Genomic DNA, 23547 nt, shown 5'->3' with positions numbered 1-23547 from the left:
CGGAACTAGAGACACACTTCGGGACAATTAAGGAACGGTTGGATGAACGCATACAGAGGCCTTCAGAATTATTACTATTAAAATAAGATAATAATTAGGGAGGAAGATTTTTATGGCAAGCGGAGTATGCAAGGGATAAATTTAATTTTTGATGATTGGTTCAAAGGGGATAGTACCAAAATCGGAGTACAAGTCCTCTCGTGGGATATAGTCAGTGCAGCCAAAAAACTGCTTTGACGGCACGATTTTGGGCAGATTTTGATTTATTGGTAACTGAAGGACAAGTGTTGCCACAAACACATCCGCAGTATGAGATATATGGGTAAATAAAAGAGTAGTAAAGGGTGATATGGATATCGGGAGGAAGAAAATAATTCACACGATTAATCATACTTACCTGTCGCAAGATTATGGCTCTGATGTAGGAAACATGTGTTGCAAATGATAGGGAGGAATCTCTGTGGACACCAAGAAACTTGGCAACTTCGACCTGTGGGAGGAGATGGTGAAATATTTGAGGTCAAGTGCTTTTTTTTTCTTCTTTTTTTTGTAAGGGGTTTAAAATAGTACAACCTGACTTTTCTTGCTGTTAATGGTCATGCAGTTAACGAGACACCACTCCTGTACTCTATTCAGAAGGATTTGAGTAGAGGTGACGACGGATGGTAAATTATTAGGACCGGTTATGAAAAAGTTGCTATCGTCAGCAAAAAGTACCGAGTGCACTGATGGACCCAGGTCCGTAACCAAATCATTAATATAAAGGAGAAAAAGTATTGGACCAAGAACAGAGCCCTGTGAGACGCCCCTCCGAACAGATAGGGGATACGAAGTCACCCCGCCCAGACTCACACTCTGTACTCTACCAGAGAGATAAGACACGAACCATAAGAAAGGAACTCCACGAATCCCTAAGTTGTCGAGTTTACTTAATAAAACACTGTGATCAACCCCGTCAAAGGCCTTAGAAAAATCCAGAAATAAGCCAAATACAGCATTTTTAAGGACAAGTTGGGAACGTGTAAATTGTGTAGTGTCGATTAGTGCATGAGCAGTTGAAAATTTAGAACGGAAGCGACATTGATGAGGAGAAAACAACGAATCTGAAGGATGAATCCCAAATAAACAGGGAGAAAGACGTTGGAATATAATTCTCTCGAGCACTTTAGATATACCTGGGAGAAGTGGGATTGGACGATAATTACTTATCTCCGACAGATCACCCTTTTTATAAATCGGGATAACAATCGCTGATTTAAATATTTCTCGGAAGACTCTATTGGTCATAGACAGGTTTGCTAGATGCACAATGGGTTCATAAACATAGGAAGATACGGTCCTAAGAAGCTTATTACTTATGCCAAAGAAGTCAGGTGTGCTACTAATAGAGAGAGATTCGATAACTTGAAGCACCTCTTTACTATCAGTTGGAGAGAAAAACATGGATCTGGGATTCTTGCTAGGGTGTAGTGACTGAGAGGGGGAACAGGAGCTAGCTTTTGGAATATTAGTGAAATAATTATTAAAAGCATTCGGTACTGAAATTGGGTTAATTAATCTGCCGCTCATGTCCTTAAGGTTAATAGGTATAAATCTTGAATTCCATTTTTTTTTAAAGAATTTCATGTATTGTGGATCAAATTTTTTGCAAGTTCCCTTTGTAGTGAGAGATTTTTGAATAATAATTTTTATTTCCTTCCCGGACGAGTTTGGTATACAAGTTTTTGTATTTTTATAATTAGTTCGGTCAATAACGCTACTGGTTTTGCAAGCTAACTTATATAGGTCATTTTTACGGCATGAAGAGATTATCAGGCTATTGGACATCCAGGGGCGTATATGGGTAGTTTTTCAGTTTGATTTACGGACTGGAAAGGTTGAACTGATAAGATCATTCAGTCCCTGTGTAAAACCATGTGTGGCTGAATTAACTTCCGGACAATCCAAAACCTTGGACAAGTCAAAAGGATCTCAAACGATCCGTGAACCGGTTCATACTCACAGTATATTCTCACAGTCATATATTCTATTAGACGTAAGGGTATTAGTTCTAGAGGGTTGAGTAGTTGGTAGGGAGGGTAGGGAGAGATAGATTGGAAAGTGGTCTGACAGGAAAGAGAATATTATTTTGGAAGTCAGGTGTGCTACTAATAGAGAGAGATTCGATAACTTGAAGCACCTCTTTACTATCAGTTGGAGAGAAAAACATGGATCTGGGATTCTTGCTAGGGTGTACTGACTGAGAGGGGGAACAGGAGTTAGCTTTTGGAATATTAGTGAAATAATTATTAAAAGCATTCGGTACTGAAATTGGGTTAATTAATCTGCCACTCATGTCCTTAAGGTTAATAGGTATAAATTTTGAATTCCATTTTTTTTAAAGAATTTCATTTATTGTGGATCAAATTTTTTGCAAGTTCCCTTTGTAGTGAGAGATTTTTGAATAATAATTTTTTTTTGCTTCCCGGACGAGTTTGGTATACAAGTTTTTGTATTTTTATAATTAGGAAGGTCAATAACGCTACTGGTTTTGCAAGCTAACTTATATAGGTCATTTTTACGGCATGAAGAGATTATCAGGCTATTGGACATCCAGGGGCGTATATGGGTAGTTTTTCGGTTTGATTTAGGAACTGGAAAGGTTGAACTGATAAGATCACTCGGTCCCTGTGTAAAACCATTTGTGGCTGAATTAACTTCCGGACAATCCAAAACCTTGGACAAGTCAAAAGGATCTCAAACGATCCGTGAACCGGTTCATACTCACAGTATCATACATTCTATTAGACGTAAGGGTATTAGTTCTAGAGGGTTGAGTAGTTGGTAGGGAGGGTAGGGAGAGATAGATTGGAAAGTGGTCTGACAGGTCAGAGAATATTATTTGAAGGACAGGTGGTTTCCCAGGGAAGTGGATACAAAAATATTATCAATTACAGTTGCTGTAGACCTCATAGGATCAACTCTAGCAGGAAAAAGGATTGTGTGAAGAAGACCACTTGAGGTAAATGTTTCAAAGAAGGTATCACAATCATTATTATTGCTAAAATTTACTAAATTACAATTGAAGTCCCCAAAAACTATTGCCTTCTTTTATGGTAAATTAATAAAACTCGAAAAATCATCAAACAGATTACAAAAGAAATGTGTCGGAGATGAGGGTGGTTTATAAAACAATGAAAAAATAAAAGAATTCTCGTCAACACTTATGTCTACGATTATTTAATAAATGCATCTATTATTTATAGGTTGCGAGATTCACAGTCTAATAGCCGGGTGAATTTTAGACTTGACCGGATGTAAAGAGAAATGCCACCAGAGGACTTGGTTAATTTGTTTTCAGTATGAATAGCTTGAAAGCCAGGGAGGGAGAATTTATTAATATCATTAATTTCTGAAAGCCACGTCTCCGTTATTCCAATTACGTCGAAAGGGCAGTAACCATTAATTAAAATTAAATCTTTAAAATTAGCCCACTTATCCCGTACGCTTCTGATGCTAAAGCAAATTACATTAAGTTTGGTGTCTTCCATTAGCTTAGGTTTCACATTTTTCACAAAATTATAAGTGTCGAGATATTCACAGTTCATTTGGGTTAAGGGGCTATCGGGGCTAATTAAGGGGTTGGTGGGCAAATTATTTTGGTCATCGTAATAGTTAAAAACAATATTATTGCACAGTGATAAATTCGTGAGAAACGTAAAATCTTGCATAATACACATTTAAATATCCATTGTGGTCTGAGTTTCATCATTTCCTTGATTTAAATATTGGAATTCTTCTTCAACCGACGAAATATCATTGGTACTAATTTTGGACTGGGATGGAAAGTTTGCAGTTTTTTTTCCAATATTCCTCGCCTTTGACTAGGGCAGTGGCACCGAATACCGTCTTGGGGGTTGTGGCATTGTCAGAGCCTGTATTAATTTGCTTTGCAGCTGAGTCTACAGGCTTAACTAGCTTCGATGTGGAATCTATGTCCTTTTTGATGGAAGATAGTTGAGCTATAGCTGTTTTTAAGATGTCATCACCTAGGAGTTTAGTGATAGCTTTCTTCTTGAGAATATTTTTGGTTTCCTCAGGTTTATTACTAACCTCGATTAAGTGACTGACTGTGAGATAAGTTGCCAGCCTTTGCTATTCTTGGCTACTTTCAGATGAATCTTTTGGAGGACAGGATGTTGAAGTAAACCTAGGTAGGGAATGGGGGGGACTGACTAGAACCTTGAGCATGAACACTGTTTGCCTTTTTTGGAAATGATACTGTCTGCTTCTTCTACAGCAACTGTTGCTTAGCTTCTACTGGGGTGTGGGTTGCCGAGTGGTTCTTGCAGCTACAACTGAGTAGGGTAGGTTCATTTTATCAGATGTTCTAAGAATTACGACTCGCATTTGGTGAGCCAGGGAAGATTGTTTTTGGAAGGCTGTGTGTCCCTTGCGGTTACAATTTCTTCAGAAAGGGTCTGACTCAGGGCATTCACTAATTGCTTGGCCTGTTTCCCCACACTTAAGGCAAGACAGATGTGGACCGTTTGCTGTGGCAATGGGCCAGACAAAGTGGAGCATTGTAGGGGTTTAGGCTTATAAATCTTGTAGAAAAGGGATATACCGTACAAGAGTATTTCGCTGTTTAGCTCAACTTTGCAGGAAATGAAGATTGAACGGCTTGGGTGAAGGACTCCTTTGTTAAAACTTAACCTTATTGCAGTTGAAGGATTGATGAGAAGGCCTGAAGAATCTATTAGTTCAGTTTGTATTTCCTCCACTTTTACACTGGTATCAACACCATACAGAACATACTTGTGGAACTTTTCCACATCTTTTTTTGTGGCCAAAATTTTCTAGCCATCAAGAATTATTTCTTTGGATTTTGACAGGACATGGTCTGCCACCTGAGAAGACGTAAAGTAAATATCAATAGACTTGTCCTGCTTGAAAACAAGTTCAAAATTTACCTTGACGATCAGAAAGACAAGCTTTCCTAATTTGCATTATTCGATCTTTTGAAAAGGGTTGGCCATTGGTTTTCTTGATTGAGACAGTATAATAATTGAGGTAATCGGTAGTACTAGCTTCTGGGACACTTGAAGGAAGGAGTTGCACTATCACTGGCGAACGAGTTTCATCCTTTTCCCTCTTTTTGCCAAGCGTCTCACCTCTTTCATTAGTTAGTTGCGGCTAAGGCCTGAATGCCTGACAAGTGGCTAACTGTTTTGGACCGCGTAGTTGGGGGCGGGGGGGGGTCTAGGAAGAGTTTTGGAAGTAGGTTTGAATGGTGCCTGGCCAAGGGTTTCAGTGGGAATATCCTTCTCGGGTGGTAGCTTTAGGGGCTGCTTTTTTCCCGACATTTATTCCGACGAGACACTGCAGATTCACGAACTGTTAATCAGTCTTAATTCAAGGTTACTTGACCAAAAGTAAATATGACAATTTGTAATCAGCAATAACATCAATATATTCAATGTTAAGTAGATTAATCACTGGCACAAAATATCCAAGGAGGTTTGCTGATGGTAATAACCAATTAATATTCAGTTATGGAGCTAAATTATTCACTATGATATGATAAACAACAACTCACTTTGTATGAAGTGACCAATCCCTCACAATTAAATCCGCAAGTTAATTGCGCAATCTAACACAGTACGTTACAAAAGAAAATCCGATTAGGTTCAGACGTTAGTTCTTTTTAGTTCAGATACTAAACTCATACCTATGATTATACAAAACACTTTTTTTTTAAGGATGCTCTTTTCGAAAAAAAAGTTTTTAATATCTCAACACCAAAAGTACTTTTTGCTGAAATATAGCATGTTCGATTATCAAACAGTTCGTGGTAACGAACTGTAAGTAAGGAGCGATCCGGCTCAATGGTAACCGAAACTCTAGAAAACGGGTTTTTGGTACCAATAGATACATCAAAAGAATCAGATTTCAACGCTGAATTCAAATATATAACTTTCATCAAGTTTAGTCCAACCCATCAAAAGTTACACGAAAGTTTGGCTGATTGCCTGAGAAAGTTTGGCTGATTTTCGAAAAAAAGGGGAAAGACCCCTTAAAAATTATATAACCTCAATGAAAATCACACCATCATATTCAGCGTATCAGAGAACCCTACTGTAGAGGTTTGAAGCACCTATCTGCAAAAATGTGGAACTTTGTATTTTTTGCCAGAAGGAAGATCACGGATGCGTGTTTATTTGTTTTTGTTTTTTTCCAGGGGTGATCGTATCGATCCAGTGGTCCTAGAATATCGTGTGAGGACTCATTGGAACGGAAATTAAAAGTTCTTGTGCCCTTTTGAAGTGACCAAAAAAAATGGAGGGCAACTAGGCCCCCTTCCACGCTCAATTTTTTCCCAAAGTCACCTGATCAAAATTTTGAGATAGCCATTTTGTTCAACATGGTTGAAAATATGATAACTATGTCCTTTAGGATGGCTTAATCCCCCGAAGTTCCCGGGGGGGGGAGGGCTGAAGGTTATGAACTTTACCCAATGTTAACATATAGTATTGGTTATTAGGAAGTATACAGACGTTTTTTCTGGTATTTTCTGGTAGTAGGGGGGGTGGGTGGGTAGGGGAATATGTGGGAAGATCTTTCCAAGAAGGACGTTTTCATGGGGGAAGGGAAATTGCTATGAAAGGGGCGCCGGATTTCCCAGCATTATTTAAAAAAAGATCAGAAATTAAATACAAAAAAACAAGTTTTCCAACTGAAAATGCGGAGTAACATCAAAACTTAAAACGAACAGAAAATATTACGTGTATGATTGGGTTCACCCCCTAGTCAATACCTCGCTCTTTAAGCCAAAGATTTTTTAGTACTCTCATAAGAGATTTTTATTATAACTAACGGCCTTTGTGATTAAGGGGTCGGTTTTAAAGAATTGTAAGAACAAAATGAACTTTAGCGTAAAAAGCGAGTTATTGACTAGGGGGTGAACCCCCTAATATACGTGTTAAAAATATATGAATATAGAAGTTCGTTACGTAAGTTAATTCGAAAGTTACGTATATTTATTACTAATAAAATCGTTCGTAAATAAAATTAAACAACTCTCGAGGAAGTCGTTTAACCAAATAAGAGTGAAATTAATATGCAAATTATGTTTTAATTATTCACGTACGGTGAGCCAACATCAAAACCTGCATTAAATCAAAAACGTTCAAAAATTAAATAAAAAAAAAAACAGTTTTTTTTTAACTGAAATTAAGGAACGACGTTAAAACTTAAAACGAACAGAAATTATTCCGTATATGAAAGGGGCTGTCCCCTCCTCAACGCCTCGCTCTTTACGCTAAAGTTTGACTTTCTTACAACTCTTATTTTTTTTTAAACAATAAAAAACTTCAGCGTAAAGAGCGAGGCGTTGAGAAGGGGACAGCCCCTCCATCTTCAGTAAAACTAGTTTCTAAATTACGGTAATAAAAAAACGCAATTATTACAAAGATACGTTCTTTATTTATTATTATTCTATAATTCTATAATTATTACTTTAAGCTACGTTCAAAGAAGGTATACCTTTCGGATGCTAAGTGAGTAAATGCGCAACTTGGACTTAGCTTGTGTTTTGCTATCAGGATCGTTTTAGTTCACGATCGTAATCGTTTTCAATAAGGGTCAACGGAATCACAGAGCTTGGACAAGTTCTGAGCCCTAATCAGAACTTGCACCAGTAGTAGGCTTAGATGATTTTGGCTTACATCAGAGTTTAGCTTGCTTTTGCAAGGTTTTCGTTTTTTGCAATGAGTTAGAAATTAGCCCGTTTTCGAACCGAATCAGCTTGTTTTTACACTGAGTCATGACTTAGTTTGTTTTTGCCATTTCACCGAAATTCGACGGCTTTGACTTTGCAACGAGAACACCCGAATTTTGCTTTTTGCAACCAGTTAGGCCTGTGTAGCATTTAAACATTCAGATCATAGCTATGGTAGGTCGTTTTTTCACAGAGCCCGAACTTAGCTCGTTTTTGCAAGGAGCCACTCTGAGGGTTAAATTCAGATCTTTTTTCACCGATTAATGCTTGTTTTTACACTATAACATATTTTGGCTCCGAACTTTTTAGCACAGAGTCATGACTTATCTTGTTCCGCAGTGAGTCAGGCGTTAGCTCTTTATTGCACTGTCAGTCTGCAGATTGGGCTTCGCTCCGTTTTGCACCAAGTCAGGAGTTAACTCATTTTTCTCTCGAGTCAAAACTTGCTCTGTTCTGCACCGATTCAGTCCGCAGCTTGGTTTTAGCTTGTTTCCTATTGATTAAGGATTTTACTCGTTATTGTATTAGTCAAAATTTATCTTGCGTTCACAGTAAGCCAGACCTTAAGTTCTTTCACTAAGTTAGTCCACAGCTTCAACTTCACTCTTTTTGCACAGAGTCAGTACTCATTTTTGCACCGAGACAGGACATAGCTCGTTTATACACAGAATTAGTTCACTACTTGGACTTAGCTTGGGTTTATATTGATTCAGGCTTCGTCCGTTTTTGGGCCACGTCACAAAATTCCGCGGCTAGGACCTCAACCGTGTATGCACTGAACCAGGATTTAGGTCATTTTGCAAAGACTTAGGAGTATGCTAGCTCTTGGAAACGGTCCGTCTGTGACTTGGACTTGGCTTGTTCTTGAACTGAGATTGAAAATCTTGGCGTGATTCTGGTTTTTAAAAAGATACAGCCTGTCTATCTTTCTAAGAACAATTTGGCAGCAGAGAGGGAGGGGGGAAGATGGACCCAATTTGCATATCCAATTATAAAGATTTGATTTATTTGTATATTAAGGCTAGGATATATTAAACATTGGACTAAACCCCAAATTAAAAAAGAAATGTGAGATGGGTTTAATTTGTAAGCATATTTATATACGTTTGTGTTTTAAAGAACGGGTAAATTGTACCTTAATACGCTTAACATACTAAGAGCCTACTTTCAACACCTGCTACTTATAAGCTCAGAGCACAGTTATAAGCTCAGAGCACTTTTTATATGTATATAAAAAAAAAACTTAATTTGACAAAACGGCAGAGAGCAAAGCATATTCAAACACCGATTTAAGGAAGGGACGATCCTTCTTCCAAACAATAAAAATTTAAAATAATTCTAATTACGCAACATATTTTTTATACATAAGACTTTTATGTTAAACGTTTTATTAATATATTGTCTTCAACCCGGTTATCCCCTCGTCCATGGTATGTTAAAAGAAGATACACGCTTGAAAATTAATATAATGAATAAAATTTTGAAATTTATATTACAGTGTGATGGTTGAGTGATACAGCTCGCATCAAATGTAGGATGACTTCTGTTAGTTTTAGGTTACCGTCACATTGTCCTTCCATCTGGAAAAAGTTTTTTTTTTTTTAATTTGATCATAGCTTAAGACTGTACCTTTCTTCTTCATCTTCTTCTTCGCCAATCGCTTCATCAACAGCATCACCCATCATTTCTTCTTTCATGTCCATTATTTCAGTCTGTTTTTCAAACTCCATCATAATCTTCTGAATCTCTGGGAGTCTCAACTGCCTGAAATATCGAACATTTGTGCCAAAGCTCTTTTTCTTTAATTATAAGTTCATACAAAGAGAATTAATAGACAAAGTTGTTATACAAAAATGTACTAGAAAAGTGAGACATACAGCGCTACGCTCGGAAATGAAAAGCATAAAATATTACCAATTAAGCACTGTAAAGAATCTGCCTGCTATTTCGGCATAGATATCCAATATTTGATAACTAGTTACACATACGAAATTCTATTTTGAGAGAGATTCAAATCATTTTCTGGAAGTGATGGAAGGGGTGGGGTGAACTATGGAAATGTCCCCCCCTCACTTTTGGTTTTGTTCTGTTTTGTTTTTTTACAGTTTTGTACATTCAAAGTTATTCTTTGAATTTGCGGTGCAAGATATTGTTGAAAGCATCAATGAACCACCAAACTATTCCACCACTGGTTGTCCACTAGTGTTCTTTCTAGCAGTATTATGTCGTCACCAAAATGTGAAAATCTCTTTCTGGGTATGGACCTACTATCAAAAGACCTTATCAATAATTGCAGCGAGTCTCCATGAAATAAGTAGATGCCTCCTGAAATCACAGACAGCGCAATAGCGCTGCCTAAGTAAAGAACTATGTTGGCACAATGTATTATTATTTTTTTTAGACCAGGGCACTGCGTATCGAAAACGTTGTCGTAGAAACTTCAAAAAGGGTTCATTCGATTGGAAACTGAAAAGGCTAGTGCCCTTTTTAATAGTCGAAAGTGACTGCAGGGCAACTAACCCCCCTCTAACGCCCACCATTTCCTCAAACACATCCGATCAAAACTTTGTTCAACGTAGTTGAAAGGTCTGGAAATGTCTTTGAGGATGACACTCCACCCAAAGCCCTCAGGGCAAGGGTTGTAAGTTATGCTCTGGGGGCATATAAAGTTTTTATAGAAAGCGTCGTCGTAGAAACTTCAAAAAGGGCTCTTTCGATTGGAAATTAAAAGGGCTAGTGCCCTTTTCAAAAATCGAAAGTGATTGGAAGGCAACTAACTCCCCTCTCACGCCCATTATTTCCGCAAACACATCCAATAAAAATTATGATATAACCATTTTGTTCAACGTAGTTAAAAGTTCTGGGAATTAGGTCTTTGATTATGACAACCCCCTCACAGCCCTCAGGGCAAGGGTTGTAAGTTATGCCCTGGGGGAATGTAAGGTTTTTATAGAAAACGTTGTCGTAGAAACTTCAAAAAGGGCTCATTCGATTGGAAATTGAAAGGGCTAGTACCTTATTTAATAGTCGAAAATGATTGGAGGGCAACTTATCTCCCTCTCACACCACCATTTCCTCAAACACATCCAATCATAATTTTGAGATAGCCATTTTGTTCAACGTAGTTGAAAGTTCTGGAAATTAGGTCTTCGGAGATGACAAACCCCCAACATCCTTAACATTCGGTGTAAGGAAACTTATAGCCACACCTTAAACAACAAGGAAAAATACTTTTTGCTAATGTGTCCCTTTTTCTCCCTTCACTAGTAGCAGGGCCCTGGAAGATCATAGAGAGCTGTTTAAAGGCCCATTTGAAACCAAATTGTTATACCTAGTGCCTTTAGTAAGTATTAAAAACACATTACTAAAATAAATGTAATTTTTTATAACAACTGCATCTTCATATATATGACGATGTAACAAATGTATCTCTTGACAAGATAATACAACACACATCTTTTGAAAAGTGGCTTTACTGGGATATGATGTCATATTTGAGTAATTCTGCTGCCTGATTCCCTAGGGTTCGTTCTTTACTAGAAAAAAAATCAAATATCTTTGAAAATATGTAAAGACATCTAAAATGCAGTTTTTTGTGTAAAAAGTAATTCTATTTTTATTTTGTTTTTTTATTAAAAAAGGCACAAGAACTTTTAATTTCTGTTCAAATAAGCCCTCTCACAAAATTCTAGGACCTCTGGGTCGATACGATCGCCCCTGGTAAAAAAAAAAGGGCAAATAAACACGCATCCGTGATCTTCCTTCTGGCAAAAAATATAAAATTTCACATTTTTGCAGATAGGAGCTTGAAACCTCCACAGTAAGATGATAAGCTGTATCTGATGGTGTGATTTTCATTAAGATTCTATGACTTTTAAAGGGTGTTTTCCCCTTTTTTGAAAATAAGGCAAATTTTTCAATTTTTACGTAACGCCACTCATTACGTCATATATGATTATTAGTATACAATCGGTGTTAGATCTTACGTCACGTCATTTATTACGTCATATAGGGTTATGATTGCTTAAAAAATCAAATATATTTGAAAATATGAAAAGACATCTAAAATGCAGTTTTTTGTAAAACGTGATTCTATTTTTAATTTTTTTTTGTTTTCTGATTAAAAAAGGCACTAGAACTTTCAATTTCTGTTCAAATTAGTCCTCTCTCAATATTCTAGGACCTCAGGGTCGATACTATCACCCCTGGGAAAAAGAAAAAAAGGGCAAATAAACACGCATCCATCATCTTTCTTCTGGCAAAAAATACAAAATTCCACATTTTTGCCGATAGGAGCTTGAAACCTTTACAGTAAAGCTCTCTGATACGATGAATCTGACGGTGTGATTTTTATTAAGATTCTATAACTTTTTGGGGGTCTCTTCCCTTTTTTTTGAAAATAGGGCAAATTTTCTCAAACTCGTAACTTTTGATGGATATGAGTAAACTTGATGAAACTTATATATTTTAAATCAGCATAAAAATCTGATTCTTTTAATGTATCTATTGATATTAAAATTCTGTTTTTTAAAATTTTTGCTACTATTGAGACGAGTCGCTCATACTCTATAGTTCGTTACCACGAACTGTTTGATTGACAAACACCATTTATGATGAACTATATCGGTCCTTTGTGTAATCTTTCAGTGTAAAAACAGGAAAAAGCTTATGGCTTTTTCTTATTTGGAATAGTAAGAGACGAACTTCAAAGAATAATGCATCAAACTAAACCCAATATATTCCATAGTTTGTTCTTTACTATTTTGTTAGTGTGTTATCGAATTTATTATCATGTTTTATATGTAACTTGTCTTTCATAAGTCTCCTATAGTACAATAGTAAGCATGTCTGCTTGTCACGCGGGTGACTAGGGTACGATTCCTTGTTGGAGAAAATTTTTAATGATGATTTCTTAAGAAATAAATAAAAAAATATTTTTACGAAAAAATTGCTTTTTTAAGTACAAGCTTGATGAATGACGTCAGAATCGTACGCTGTAACCACATATGATGTAATAAGTGTATGCAATATTACACACGCTTATGCGGGATGCAGTGGTAGCTACAAACCTAGTAAGAGACGATCACGTCCAATATTAAGAAATACAATAGACTGCTAGCTACCGCTGCAACCCGGATATGGGTTGCTAGCTACCGCTGAAACCCGGATTTAGTTACTATTGGATATAGTTTGTTCTTTAACATAAACTTCATTAATCATTTATTTTAATATATCCTATATGGTCTAGTGTTTAGGATAACTGGCTCTCACCCAGTTCGCACGAGTTCAATTCCCGGTATGGGAAATTTTTACCCATTATGATTTCTTAAGGAAATAATTAAAATATACTTGTGTTGTACTATCTTATCTAAAGATAAGGGTGTGTTGCATCATCATCTATATACTGGTTCCTTATAACACTTCAGTCACTAAGGACTACGGTTCATTCTTTAATGTAAACTCCTGGTAAAAAGAAAAAACAAATAAACACGCATCCGTGATTTTTCTTCTGACAAAAAAAACAAAATTCTACGTTTTTGCAGATAGGAGCTTGAAACCTCTATAGTGGGTTATGGCTAAAAAGCCGTAGGCTTTTTCCTGCTTGTAATCATCAAACAGTTCGTGGTAACCAACTGTATAGTAGGATCGACTCGTCTCAATAGTAACCGAAACTCTAAAAAACGGAATTTTAATATCAATAGATACATCAAAAGAATTGTATTTTTATGCTGATCAAATAGTTGGTGGTAACGAACTGTATAGTAAGAGCGACTCGTCTCAATAATAACGGAAACTCTAAAAACGGAATTTTAATGTCAATAGGTAAAACAAAAGAATTGAATTTTTAGGCTGATTTTAAATATATAAGTTTCATCAAGTTTACTTTTACCCATCAAAAGTTACGACCCTGAAAAAATTCGGCAGAATTTCAAAAAAAGGGAAAAACATCCCCTAAAAATCATAGAATCTTAATGAAAATCACACCGTCAGATACAGCGTATCAGAGAACCTTCCTGTTGAGGTTTCAAGCTCCTATCTGCAAAAATGTGGAATTTTATATTTTTGCCAGAAGAAAGATCACGGATGCGTGTTTATTTGTTTGCCTTTGTTTTTTTTTTACCAGAGGTAATTGTATCAACCCAGAGGTCCTAGATTTTGCGAGAGGGCTTATTTGAACAGAAATTAAAAGTTCTAGTGCGTCTCTTAATCAAAAAACAAAAATATTTAAAGATAGAATCACTTTTTACAAAAAAAAACTGCATTTTGATGTCTTTTTATACAGAAGTCTTTTCAAAGATATTTGATTTTTTAAGCAATCAAAACCATAGTAATAAATGACGTGACGTAATATCTAACATCGATTGTGTACTAATAACTATATATGATGTAATGAGTGACGTTACTTAGAAATTGAAAAAATCAATTTTTATTTTATTTTAGTTTTCAATTCACAATGAGTAAACTGGATGAAACTTATATATTTAAAATAAGCATAAAAATCCAATTCTTTGGATGTATCTATTGATATTAAAATTCCTTTTTTTAGACTTTCGGTTAATATTGAGACGAGTCGCTCCTCCTATACAGTTCGTTACCACGAACTGTTTGACTTTATTATAAAAAAACTAAAATAAAATAGCAATCGATTTTTTCAATTTTTGCAGCACGTCACTCATTACGTCATATATGGTTATTAGTACACAATCGTTGTTAGATATTACGCCGTGTCACTTATTACATCATATGTGGTTATTAGTGGACAATCGGTGTTAGAAGTCAGGCTACCTTCCAAAAATAAAATATCTTTGAAAAGACTGCAGCATCAAAAGACATCAAAAATGCAGTTTTTTTTGTAAAAAAGTGATTCTACTTTAATTTTTTTTTTATTATAAAAAAAGCACTAGAACTTTTAATTTCCGTTCAAATGAGCACTCTTGTGGCATTCTAGAACCACTGGGTAAATACGATCACCCCTGGGGAAAAGAAAAAACAAACAAATAAACACGCATCCACGATCTTTCTTCTTGCAAAAAATACCAAATTCCACATTTTTTCTGATAGGAGCTTGAAACCTCTACAGTAAGGTTTTCTGATACGCTGAAACTGATGGTGTGATTTTCATTAAGATTATATGACTTTTAAGGGGTGTTTTCTCCTCTCTTCTAAAATGGGGCAAATTTTCTGAGGCTTGTAACTTTCTATTAACCAGTAAGACTAAACTTGGTGAAATTTAAACATTTGTAATCAGCATAAAAATCCAATTCTTCTCATGTATCTACTGATATAAAAATTCCATTTTTTAGAGTTTCGGTTATTATTGATACGATTCGCTCTTACTATACAGTTCGTTACCACGAACTGTTTGATCAAGTCACGAAAAAGCCTTAGGCTTTTTCCTATGTGTAATAGCAAGAGGCCAGAGAACTAACAAACACCGTAACTGAACTCTCAACTAAGCTTTTCATGACAACAACCAACAACTAGTATACCACTGATAGACGTTATCAAAACTAAAAAAGAGGAGCGAACACATCAGACACAGGAAAGAAGGAACTCAGGTAAGAACACAGGATGAAAAGCGTAACTAACTATCAAGATCACGCTTACTACTCTTTACCTACAAGTGGAGTAAATGATATAGCACACGAATAAAACTTAGTAATATGAATAAATCGACGAATACAAAGCAATATTGGCTCTTTTTAAATTACTATGGTTAAAGGATTTAGAATCCCCAAGAGGGGCATATTGCAGTGGCTAAGTTTCAAATCAGCAGTAAATGAAAGTGATCTAGGTCACTAGTCAATATTATCATGAACATATGAGCATTCTAGTTGTGATGAACCCAAAACATTATCAAAGTTTGAAAAACTACAAGACTACCAGACATATTACTAAGTTTTATTCGTGTGCATTATCATTTACTCCACTTGCAGGTAAAGAGTAGTAAGCGTGGTTTCAAGCTCCTATCTGCAAAAATGTGGAATTAGGTATTTTTTGCAAGAAGAAAGATCATGGATGCGTGTTTATTTCTTTGTTTATTCTTTTCCCCAAGGATGATCGTATTGACCCAGTGGTCCTAGAATGTCACGACATGGCGCATTCGAACGGAAATTAGAAGTTCTAGTGCCTTTTTAATCAAAAAAATAGAAAAAAATAATAATATAATCACTTTTTACAAAAAAGATTGCATTTTTGATGTCTTTTCATACTGCAGTCTTTTCAAAGATATTTGATTTTTGGAAGCAAGCCTGACTTCTAACACCGATTGTCCACTAATAACCACATATGATGTAATAAGTGACATGGCGTAATATCTAACAACGATTGTGTACTAATAACCATATATGACGTAATGAGTGACGTGCTGTAAAAATTGAAAAAATCAATTGCTATTTTATTTTAGTTTTTTTATAATAAAGTCAAACAGTTCGTGTTAACGAACTGTATAGTAAAAGCGACTCGTCTCAATAGTAACCGAAAGTATAAAAAAAGGAATTTTAATATCAATAGATACATCCAAAGAATTGGATTTTTATGCTGATTTTAAATATATAAGTTTAATCCAGTTTACTCATATCCATCAAAAGTTACGATCCGGAGAAAATTTACCGTATTTTCAAAAAAAGGAAAAACACCCTCTAAAAGTCATAGAGAACCTTACTGTAGAGGTTTCAAGCTCCTATCTGCAGAAATGTGGAATTTTGTATTTTTTGCCAGAAGAAAGATCACGGATGTGTGTTTATTTGCCCTTTTTTTTTTTCCCGGGATGATCGTATCGACCCAGAGGTAATAGAATTTTGCTAGAGGGCTTATCTGAACAGAAATTAAAAGTTCTAGTGCCGTTTTTAATAAAAAAAAATAAAAATAGAATCACTTTCTACAAAAAAAAAACTGCATTTGTCTTTTCATATTTTCAAATATATTTGATTTTTTAAGCAATCATAACCATATATGAAGTAATAAGTGACGTGACGTAAGATCTAACACTGATTGTGCAATAATAACAATATATGACGTAATGAGTGACGTTACGTACAAATTGAAAAAAAAATCAATTTTTATTCTATTTTAGTTTAAGTTCAGAATCGATAAAGCTATAAACTGCAAAAACATTTAAACTGCAAAAAAGCTATAAACTGCAAATTATTTATTCTAATGGTTTCATAATTAGGAAAAAAGAAACTTAAGGAGAAGGAAAGATATGAAAGTCGAGCTAAACAGCTTGCTGGCAAAAGGAAAGAGAAGTATGAGAAAAACAAGGACGTTCTCAAATTGATTGCCAAAAACCGATATAAGAAGGATAAGAAAGCAGCAGCTCTAAAGAAACGTCGTGTTTTAATCAAATACAGAAATGATGTGGCTTATCGTCTGAATACTATCAAGTCTGCATCAATCCGGAGAAACATTAAATACAAAGATAATGAAGAGTATAGTCAAAACTACATCAAATTAGGCTCATAGAAACAAAGAAACAAATACAAAAGTGATGATTTGTATCGCCAAAACCATATGGGAAAGGTTACTGTTTACAATATTCTGAAAAGATACAAAGGGATTGATTTTTCTTCTCGTAAGGAACAGATGAGGAAAACATCAAGCAAAGTCATCAAATTCTACAAGAATTTAAATAGAAGCCGCAGGTTGACAAAAAACGCACAATCCTGTTTCATAAGCCAGTCCAAGCACAATTCGACTCTGGCTAATAACAGGCAATCCATTTTATTTGTAAGAAATTTTACATTAAGCAACGAACTGTAGCCCCTAGTAACTGAAGTAATAAAAGGAATCCTTATATACATGATTATTCTGATTATATTCCTTAAGAAATCATCATAAGTAAAAATTTCACATACCGGGAATCAAACTCGAGCCAACTGGGTGAGAGTCAGCTATCCCAACCACTAGACTATGTAGGATATATAAAAAATATCCAATAAATGAAGTTTATGATAAAGAAAAAATTATGGAGTTAGTTAGCTGCCTGATTCCTTGAGGATCGTCTCTTACTATTCCAAAGAAGAAAAAGCCGTAGGCTTTTCCTGTTTGTAATCAGGCTTACATAATCCGGGTTGCAGCGTTAGCTAGCAATCCGGGTTGCAGCGGTAGCTAGCCATTCGGGTTGCAGCGGTAGCTAGCAACCTAGTACGCGACGACCACGCCCCATAGTAAAAACTAAAGTAACCCATAACTCCTAAAAATAGTAAGATATAAACCAAAAGTACACCATTAAAACCGCCTTGTCCGAAATCCCTATATAAGAAACTTTCTGTCCCTTGGCTTGAACAACAATGGATTTATATTGGCTTGAAAATTAAGAAAAGTGGCAACTACTTTTAAGCAGAGGTTAAGTAAAACTCACAAAGAATTTTTCAAGTTGTGTAGATTTTGCTTACCTATTCATACTCATCATTGCTTTTGTGACTCCTTTCATTGCTCCAGCCATGGCATTTTGAGATCTTAAAGTTTGTATTTTAAGTGATACTGCTTGGATATTAGTGCGCATCAGTATAAATTTTCTAACATGCCGACGAGTTCTAACAAGATCCATTGCCATCACTTTTACAGCTTGCTAAAAACACAAAATGAAAACAACTTTTTACTGAAAATACAGATGTTGTAGGTTGCCACATAAAACAAAAAATGTAAAAAACTGCTAAGGAAGGGTAGTCTCTGAGAAAGAAAAAAACAATCAGAAACAAAAAACATGATCTTTACAAAGTAAGTCATATGTAGACTAAACATGAGAGACAACTTGAAGTTTATAGATTTATTCATATTAAAGTTTCCTTAACGATTTTTTTTTTTACATCCAAATATGGAAAGTTTAATGCTCTTAATTTAACCTTGTTTTGAATTTTATTTTCAACTGAAAGTAAGGAGTAACATTAAAACTGAAAACAAATAGAATTTATTCTGCATATGAGGGGGAAAGTCTTCTCCTCTATGCCTTGCTTGTTATGCTGAAGTATTCTAGAGCTTTAAAAAAGCTTCTTATTATAATTCAATCGTCCTTGTGTTTCAGGAGTCTTCTTAAAGAATTAGGAAAAAATTCAAACCAAAGTTGCAAGCATAAAGATTCAAACAAAAATTCAAGCGTAAAGAGTAAGGGGCAGAGGAGGGGACAGTCCCCCTCATGTATGGAAAATTTTTTTTGGTTTTAAGTTTTAATGTTGGTCCGTACTTTCAGTGGAAAAAAATGAGTATTTTATTTAATTCCCTCCTCCATGGAAAAATTTCACCCAGGATATTTCTTCCCCACAGAAAATCCCTCCCAAAAAAATGAAATTCCGTATATTTCCCAATAGTAAATACTATATGTAAACAATGGACAAATTTTTTAACTTACAGCCCTTTCCCTGAGGACTGTGGGGGGTTCTGTCATCCCCAAAGGCACAGTTATTGGATCTTTCAATTATACTGAATACAATTGATATCTCAATATTTTGATTGGATGCCTGTGGGAAAAAAGGGGCTTGGGAGGGAGGCTACTTCCCCTACAATCATTTTGGTCACTTAAAAAGGGCAATAGAACTTTTTAAACTCCGTTTGAATGAGCCTTCTCCCGACTTTCTAGAACCATTGGCTTGGTACCTACTCCTGGCAAAAAAAAAAAAACAAATAAACATGCATCTTTGATCTTTCTTCTGGCCCCAAAAAAAATCCACATCTTTTTAGATAAGAACTTTAAATCTCTACAGTATATTTTTTTTATATGTTGAATATGATTGTGTAAGATATTTGACTTTCCGGGAATGTTTCCCCCTTTTTCGAAAATCAGGCAGATTTACTCAGGGGCGTAGCTTTTAATGGTTAGCATTAAACTTAATGAGTTTTATATATTTATAATTAGCATAAAAAGTCAGTTCTTTCAATTTATTAATTTTATCAAAATTCATTTTTTTAGAGTTTGGGTTACTACTGGGCCAAGTCACTTCTTACTTACAGTTTGTTTAAATCAAAACCAATTTCTTCAACAGAAAGTAATTAGTGACATGTAAATTATAAACCTAATGAGCCGAAATTAGATCATATAAGAAGTCAAGCTCAAAAGCAACAGAAATAGTAATGAGTAATAAAAAAAAATTTTACACTGAGTCAAAAAGTTCAGCCAGTATGTTTTTATTTTTTTTATTATTTGAAAAAAACTACGTTTTCTAAAGAGTTAAAGAGGCTGAGTTACAAGGTCGAACCTTAAAACGTACAGGGATTAGGAGGCACAGTTGGGGGGCTGCCGCCCCCAAACCCCCGCTTTCACAGCCTTTAAATAAAAAAAAGTTTTTTAAACTGAAAGTAAGGAGCGACATTAAATCTTAAAACGAACAGAAATTATTCCGTATATGAAAGGGGCTGTGCCCTCCTCAACGCCTCGCTCTTTACGCTAAAGTTTGACTTTCTCACAACTCTTTTTTTAAACAATAAAAACTTTAGCGTAAAGAGCGAGGCGTTGAGGATGGCACAGCCCCTTTCATATACGGAATAATTTCTGTTCGTTTTAAGATTAAATGTCGCTCCTTACTTTCAGTTTAAAAAACTTTTTTTTTTTATTTAAAGGCTGCGAAAGCGGGGGGTTTGGGGGGCGGTAACCCCCAACTGTGCCTCCTAATCCCTGTACGTTTTAAGGTTCGACCTTGTAACTCAGCCTCTTTAACTCTTTAGAAAACGTAGTTTTTTTCAAATAATTTCTGCACGTTTTTGTACAGTTTATTACTTATTATTGCTTGACTAACTGTTAGCTAGTGTTGGGCGATATTCGATATCGATATATCGATATATCGGACGAAATATCGATATCTAATATCGAAACGTAAATATCGATATCGAAAACGATATTTCGGAATTTTCTAGTATTTTCAGCTTTTCTCGCCATCTACTCGTGAACGACCAACATAAAAGGTCCCACAGAGAAAAAAGTTTTCCAAATCTTCCAGAAGAAGAAGAATAACTTATGAAATCCAATGACTCATAAGACGGAGCTAATAAACGCACCAGAAACGTTGAAATAAACAACAATGACCTTGTCATTCCTTATCAGTCCACAGTGTGTATGTTTTTTAATGGAATGATTGAAACTTTTGTTAACTAACAGAGGACTGTGCGAGTTTATCTAGTTTTATTTAGAACTTACCGCAATTTTGAAAAAATCATAACATGTCTGTGTTGGTAAGTACATTTTCATGCTGGAAGTGCAATATCCTACAAATATATGTAATTAGTCTCAGTTAACAAGTTTTCTTGTCATATTTACAAGTTGAATCAAGAAGGCACACTTGTGCCTCTTTAAAGAGGCGACCCACCACAATGTTAAGTGATTTCCGGTCTTAGAGTTCGCAGAGAGACGGAGGTGATTGCTTTTTGTAGCCCAAGCTCAAACTAAGAAACGTGCAAAATTCCATCCTCCCCCTACTTTATCTTCATGGGGTAAACTGGGCCGGAAGTTTCGACCATCCCATCACCGCCCCCCTTTAACGCTGTCCGATCGGGATGAAATTTAAAGGTTAAGCTTTACTAGGTCCAAGGAGCTTATCCCCAGAATTTCAGATCAATCCGATCACTCCTTCCCTGTTTTGCAAAAACCAGATATAGCCACTTAATGTTCATTTCTCTTTTTTTTTATTAGCCACGCCTACAGGCCACAGTTGGCAACGGATCCGGATGAATGGGGACTCATTCGAAGCAAAATTCGACCTGTTAGGGCCTTTTGATATTTTCAGACGGAAAAACTCATCCCCCGAATTTAAACTTACGAAAAACCTCGTTTTCCTATAAGAGACTATGTTAATTTTTCCCACCATAGCCCCCCTTAACGTTGCTCGATCGGATAAGCTTAGCTGAAATTTAGAGGATAAGCTTTCCTAGGGCCTGGGAGCTTATCCTCGAAATTTCAGCTCAATCCGATCACTCCTTCCCTGTTTTCCAAAAACCAAATATCAAGTTTTGTGGGGATTTGCTTGCCTCAAAAATAGATAGCAGAGACTAAAAATACTATAACAATTGTCTCTGTGGTAAAGTGGTCGCTACTACTGACTGTCAGGCGGAAGACCCGGGTTCGATTCCCAGTTAGAGGACTTTTTTTTTATATTGAATTTAAAGTTTAAAAAAGAAACTCAGTTTCTTTTTTAAATCCAATCTATTAAATCCTTCGGCTCAACAGGCGTCTCAAGAAGAATATCACAGTCGGCCTTCAGGTTACAGGTAAGTCTCCACTGCTTTGATAACATGCCGTATACCCGCATGCTCGAAGACAAGTTGAAAAAAGAAAATCTTACTGCGCATTTGATTTGAGTATTCAGGAATTAAAAGCCTTAACAAAAGAATCTTCAAGAGCGGGGGGTTTGGGGTGCGGCAGCCCCCCAACTTTAACTCCTGACACGATCAGCTAACAGTTAGTCAAGCAATAATAAGTAATTAACTGTAAAAAATGTGCAGAAATTATTTGAAAAAAACTACGTTTTCTAAAGAGTTAAAGAGGCTGAGTCACAAGTTCGAACCTTAAAACGTACAGGGATTCGGAGTTACTGTTGGGGGACTGCCGCCCCCAAACCCCCCACTTTCGCAACCTTTAAATAAAAAAAAAGTTTTTTAAACTGAAAGTAAGGAGCGACATTAAAACTTAAACGAACAGAAATTATTCCGTATATGAAAGGGCCTGTGCCCTCCTCAACGCCTCGCTCTTTACGCTAAAGTTTTTATTGTTTAAAAAAAAGAGTTGTAAGAAAGTCAAACTTTAGCGAAAGAGCAAGGCGTTGAGGAGGGCACAGCCCCTTTCATATACGGAATAATTTCTGTTCGTTTTAAGTTTTAATGTCGCTCCTTACTTTCAGTTTAAAAAACTTTTTTTTTATTTAAAGACTGCGAAAGTGGGGGGTTTGGGTGCGGCAGCCCCCCAACTGTACCTCCTAATCCCTCTACGTTTTAAGGTTCGAACTTGTGACTCAGCCTCTTTAACTCTTTAGAAAACGTAGTTTTTTTCAAATAATTTCATTAAGGGTCTCTTAGAAGGGTCGTGATTCAACCTGGTTGATAACATATTAAGCTATATGAAAACTTGGTGTGGAGTTATAGCCAAGTAAAGTGTTGCTGGAACAAAGGTAGTCACGAACCCTGCTTGAATGAATCACCCTTACGTTTATGTGAAATTCTCAGTACGATTCTGGAAAACTTTTATAAGACTAATACAAACTTAACCTAGACTAGGCTATAGTGGAGGGGTTATATTGGGTAAAACCTCCCAGTGCTTGGCTAATGCATAATCTTTGACAAGTAGGCTATCCTGATCAAAATACACTCCTCCTAAACATTTAAAGCAAACTCTGTCTTCGGTCGCCTTCTAAAAACAGTCTTCCATAAACCCCAGATCAGCCGTCTCACCAAAGCACGAATATACTCTGCTTCGGTTGCCAGCATCATGCTCTATTCTGCTGAGACTTGGTCGCTGACTCAGACACAGACGCTGAAGGTAGATGCCATCCAGACGAAACACCTCCGAAAAATAGAACGCTCCCGATGGCCCGACAGGGTACGAAATTCAGAAATCCTCAGGTCCTTCAAACTCCCACCCCTGTCCGAGCAGCTTGAGTCTCGCTCGCTGCGTTGGTATGGTCATCTGCTCCGTCTGCCTGCCCAAACACCCGCCCGGCTCATCTTCGATTTCGACCCAGCTGCAAACGGCTGGAGGCGTCCTAGGGGAAGACCACGCACCAGATGGGCGGACGTCATCCGTGATAGGCTCGCCTCCAGAAACATCAACCCGGCTGAAGTGACAACACTCGCCCTGAACCGACCAC

At 36.2% G+C, this 23547-nt stretch overlaps 1 protein-coding gene across 1 annotated transcript in view; it reads right to left on the bottom strand.

Annotated features, from left to right (window-relative positions):
- Nucleotides 1-23547, bottom strand: part of LOC148955312 (charged multivesicular body protein 2a-like) — a 37395-nt gene that overhangs the window by 1913 nt on the left and 11935 nt on the right. The window contains exons 2-3 of the mRNA XM_089108150.1: nucleotides 18157-18332; nucleotides 9389-9523 (exon numbers count right to left, since the gene is read on the bottom strand). Coding sequence (XP_088964276.1) covers nucleotides 9389-9523; nucleotides 18157-18332 — 311 coding nt within the window. The remainder of the gene's footprint in view (nucleotides 1-9388; nucleotides 9524-18156; nucleotides 18333-23547) is intronic.

This window comes from Artemia sp. Qi Xiang Cuo, chromosome 2, assembly GCF_049724085.1.
Source record: "Artemia sp. Qi Xiang Cuo chromosome 2, ASM4972408v1, whole genome shotgun sequence".
Classification (NCBI taxonomy): domain Eukaryota; kingdom Metazoa; phylum Arthropoda; class Branchiopoda; order Anostraca; family Artemiidae; genus Artemia; species Artemia sp. Qi Xiang Cuo.
This window is presented reverse-complemented; position numbering and strand designations above follow the sequence as displayed.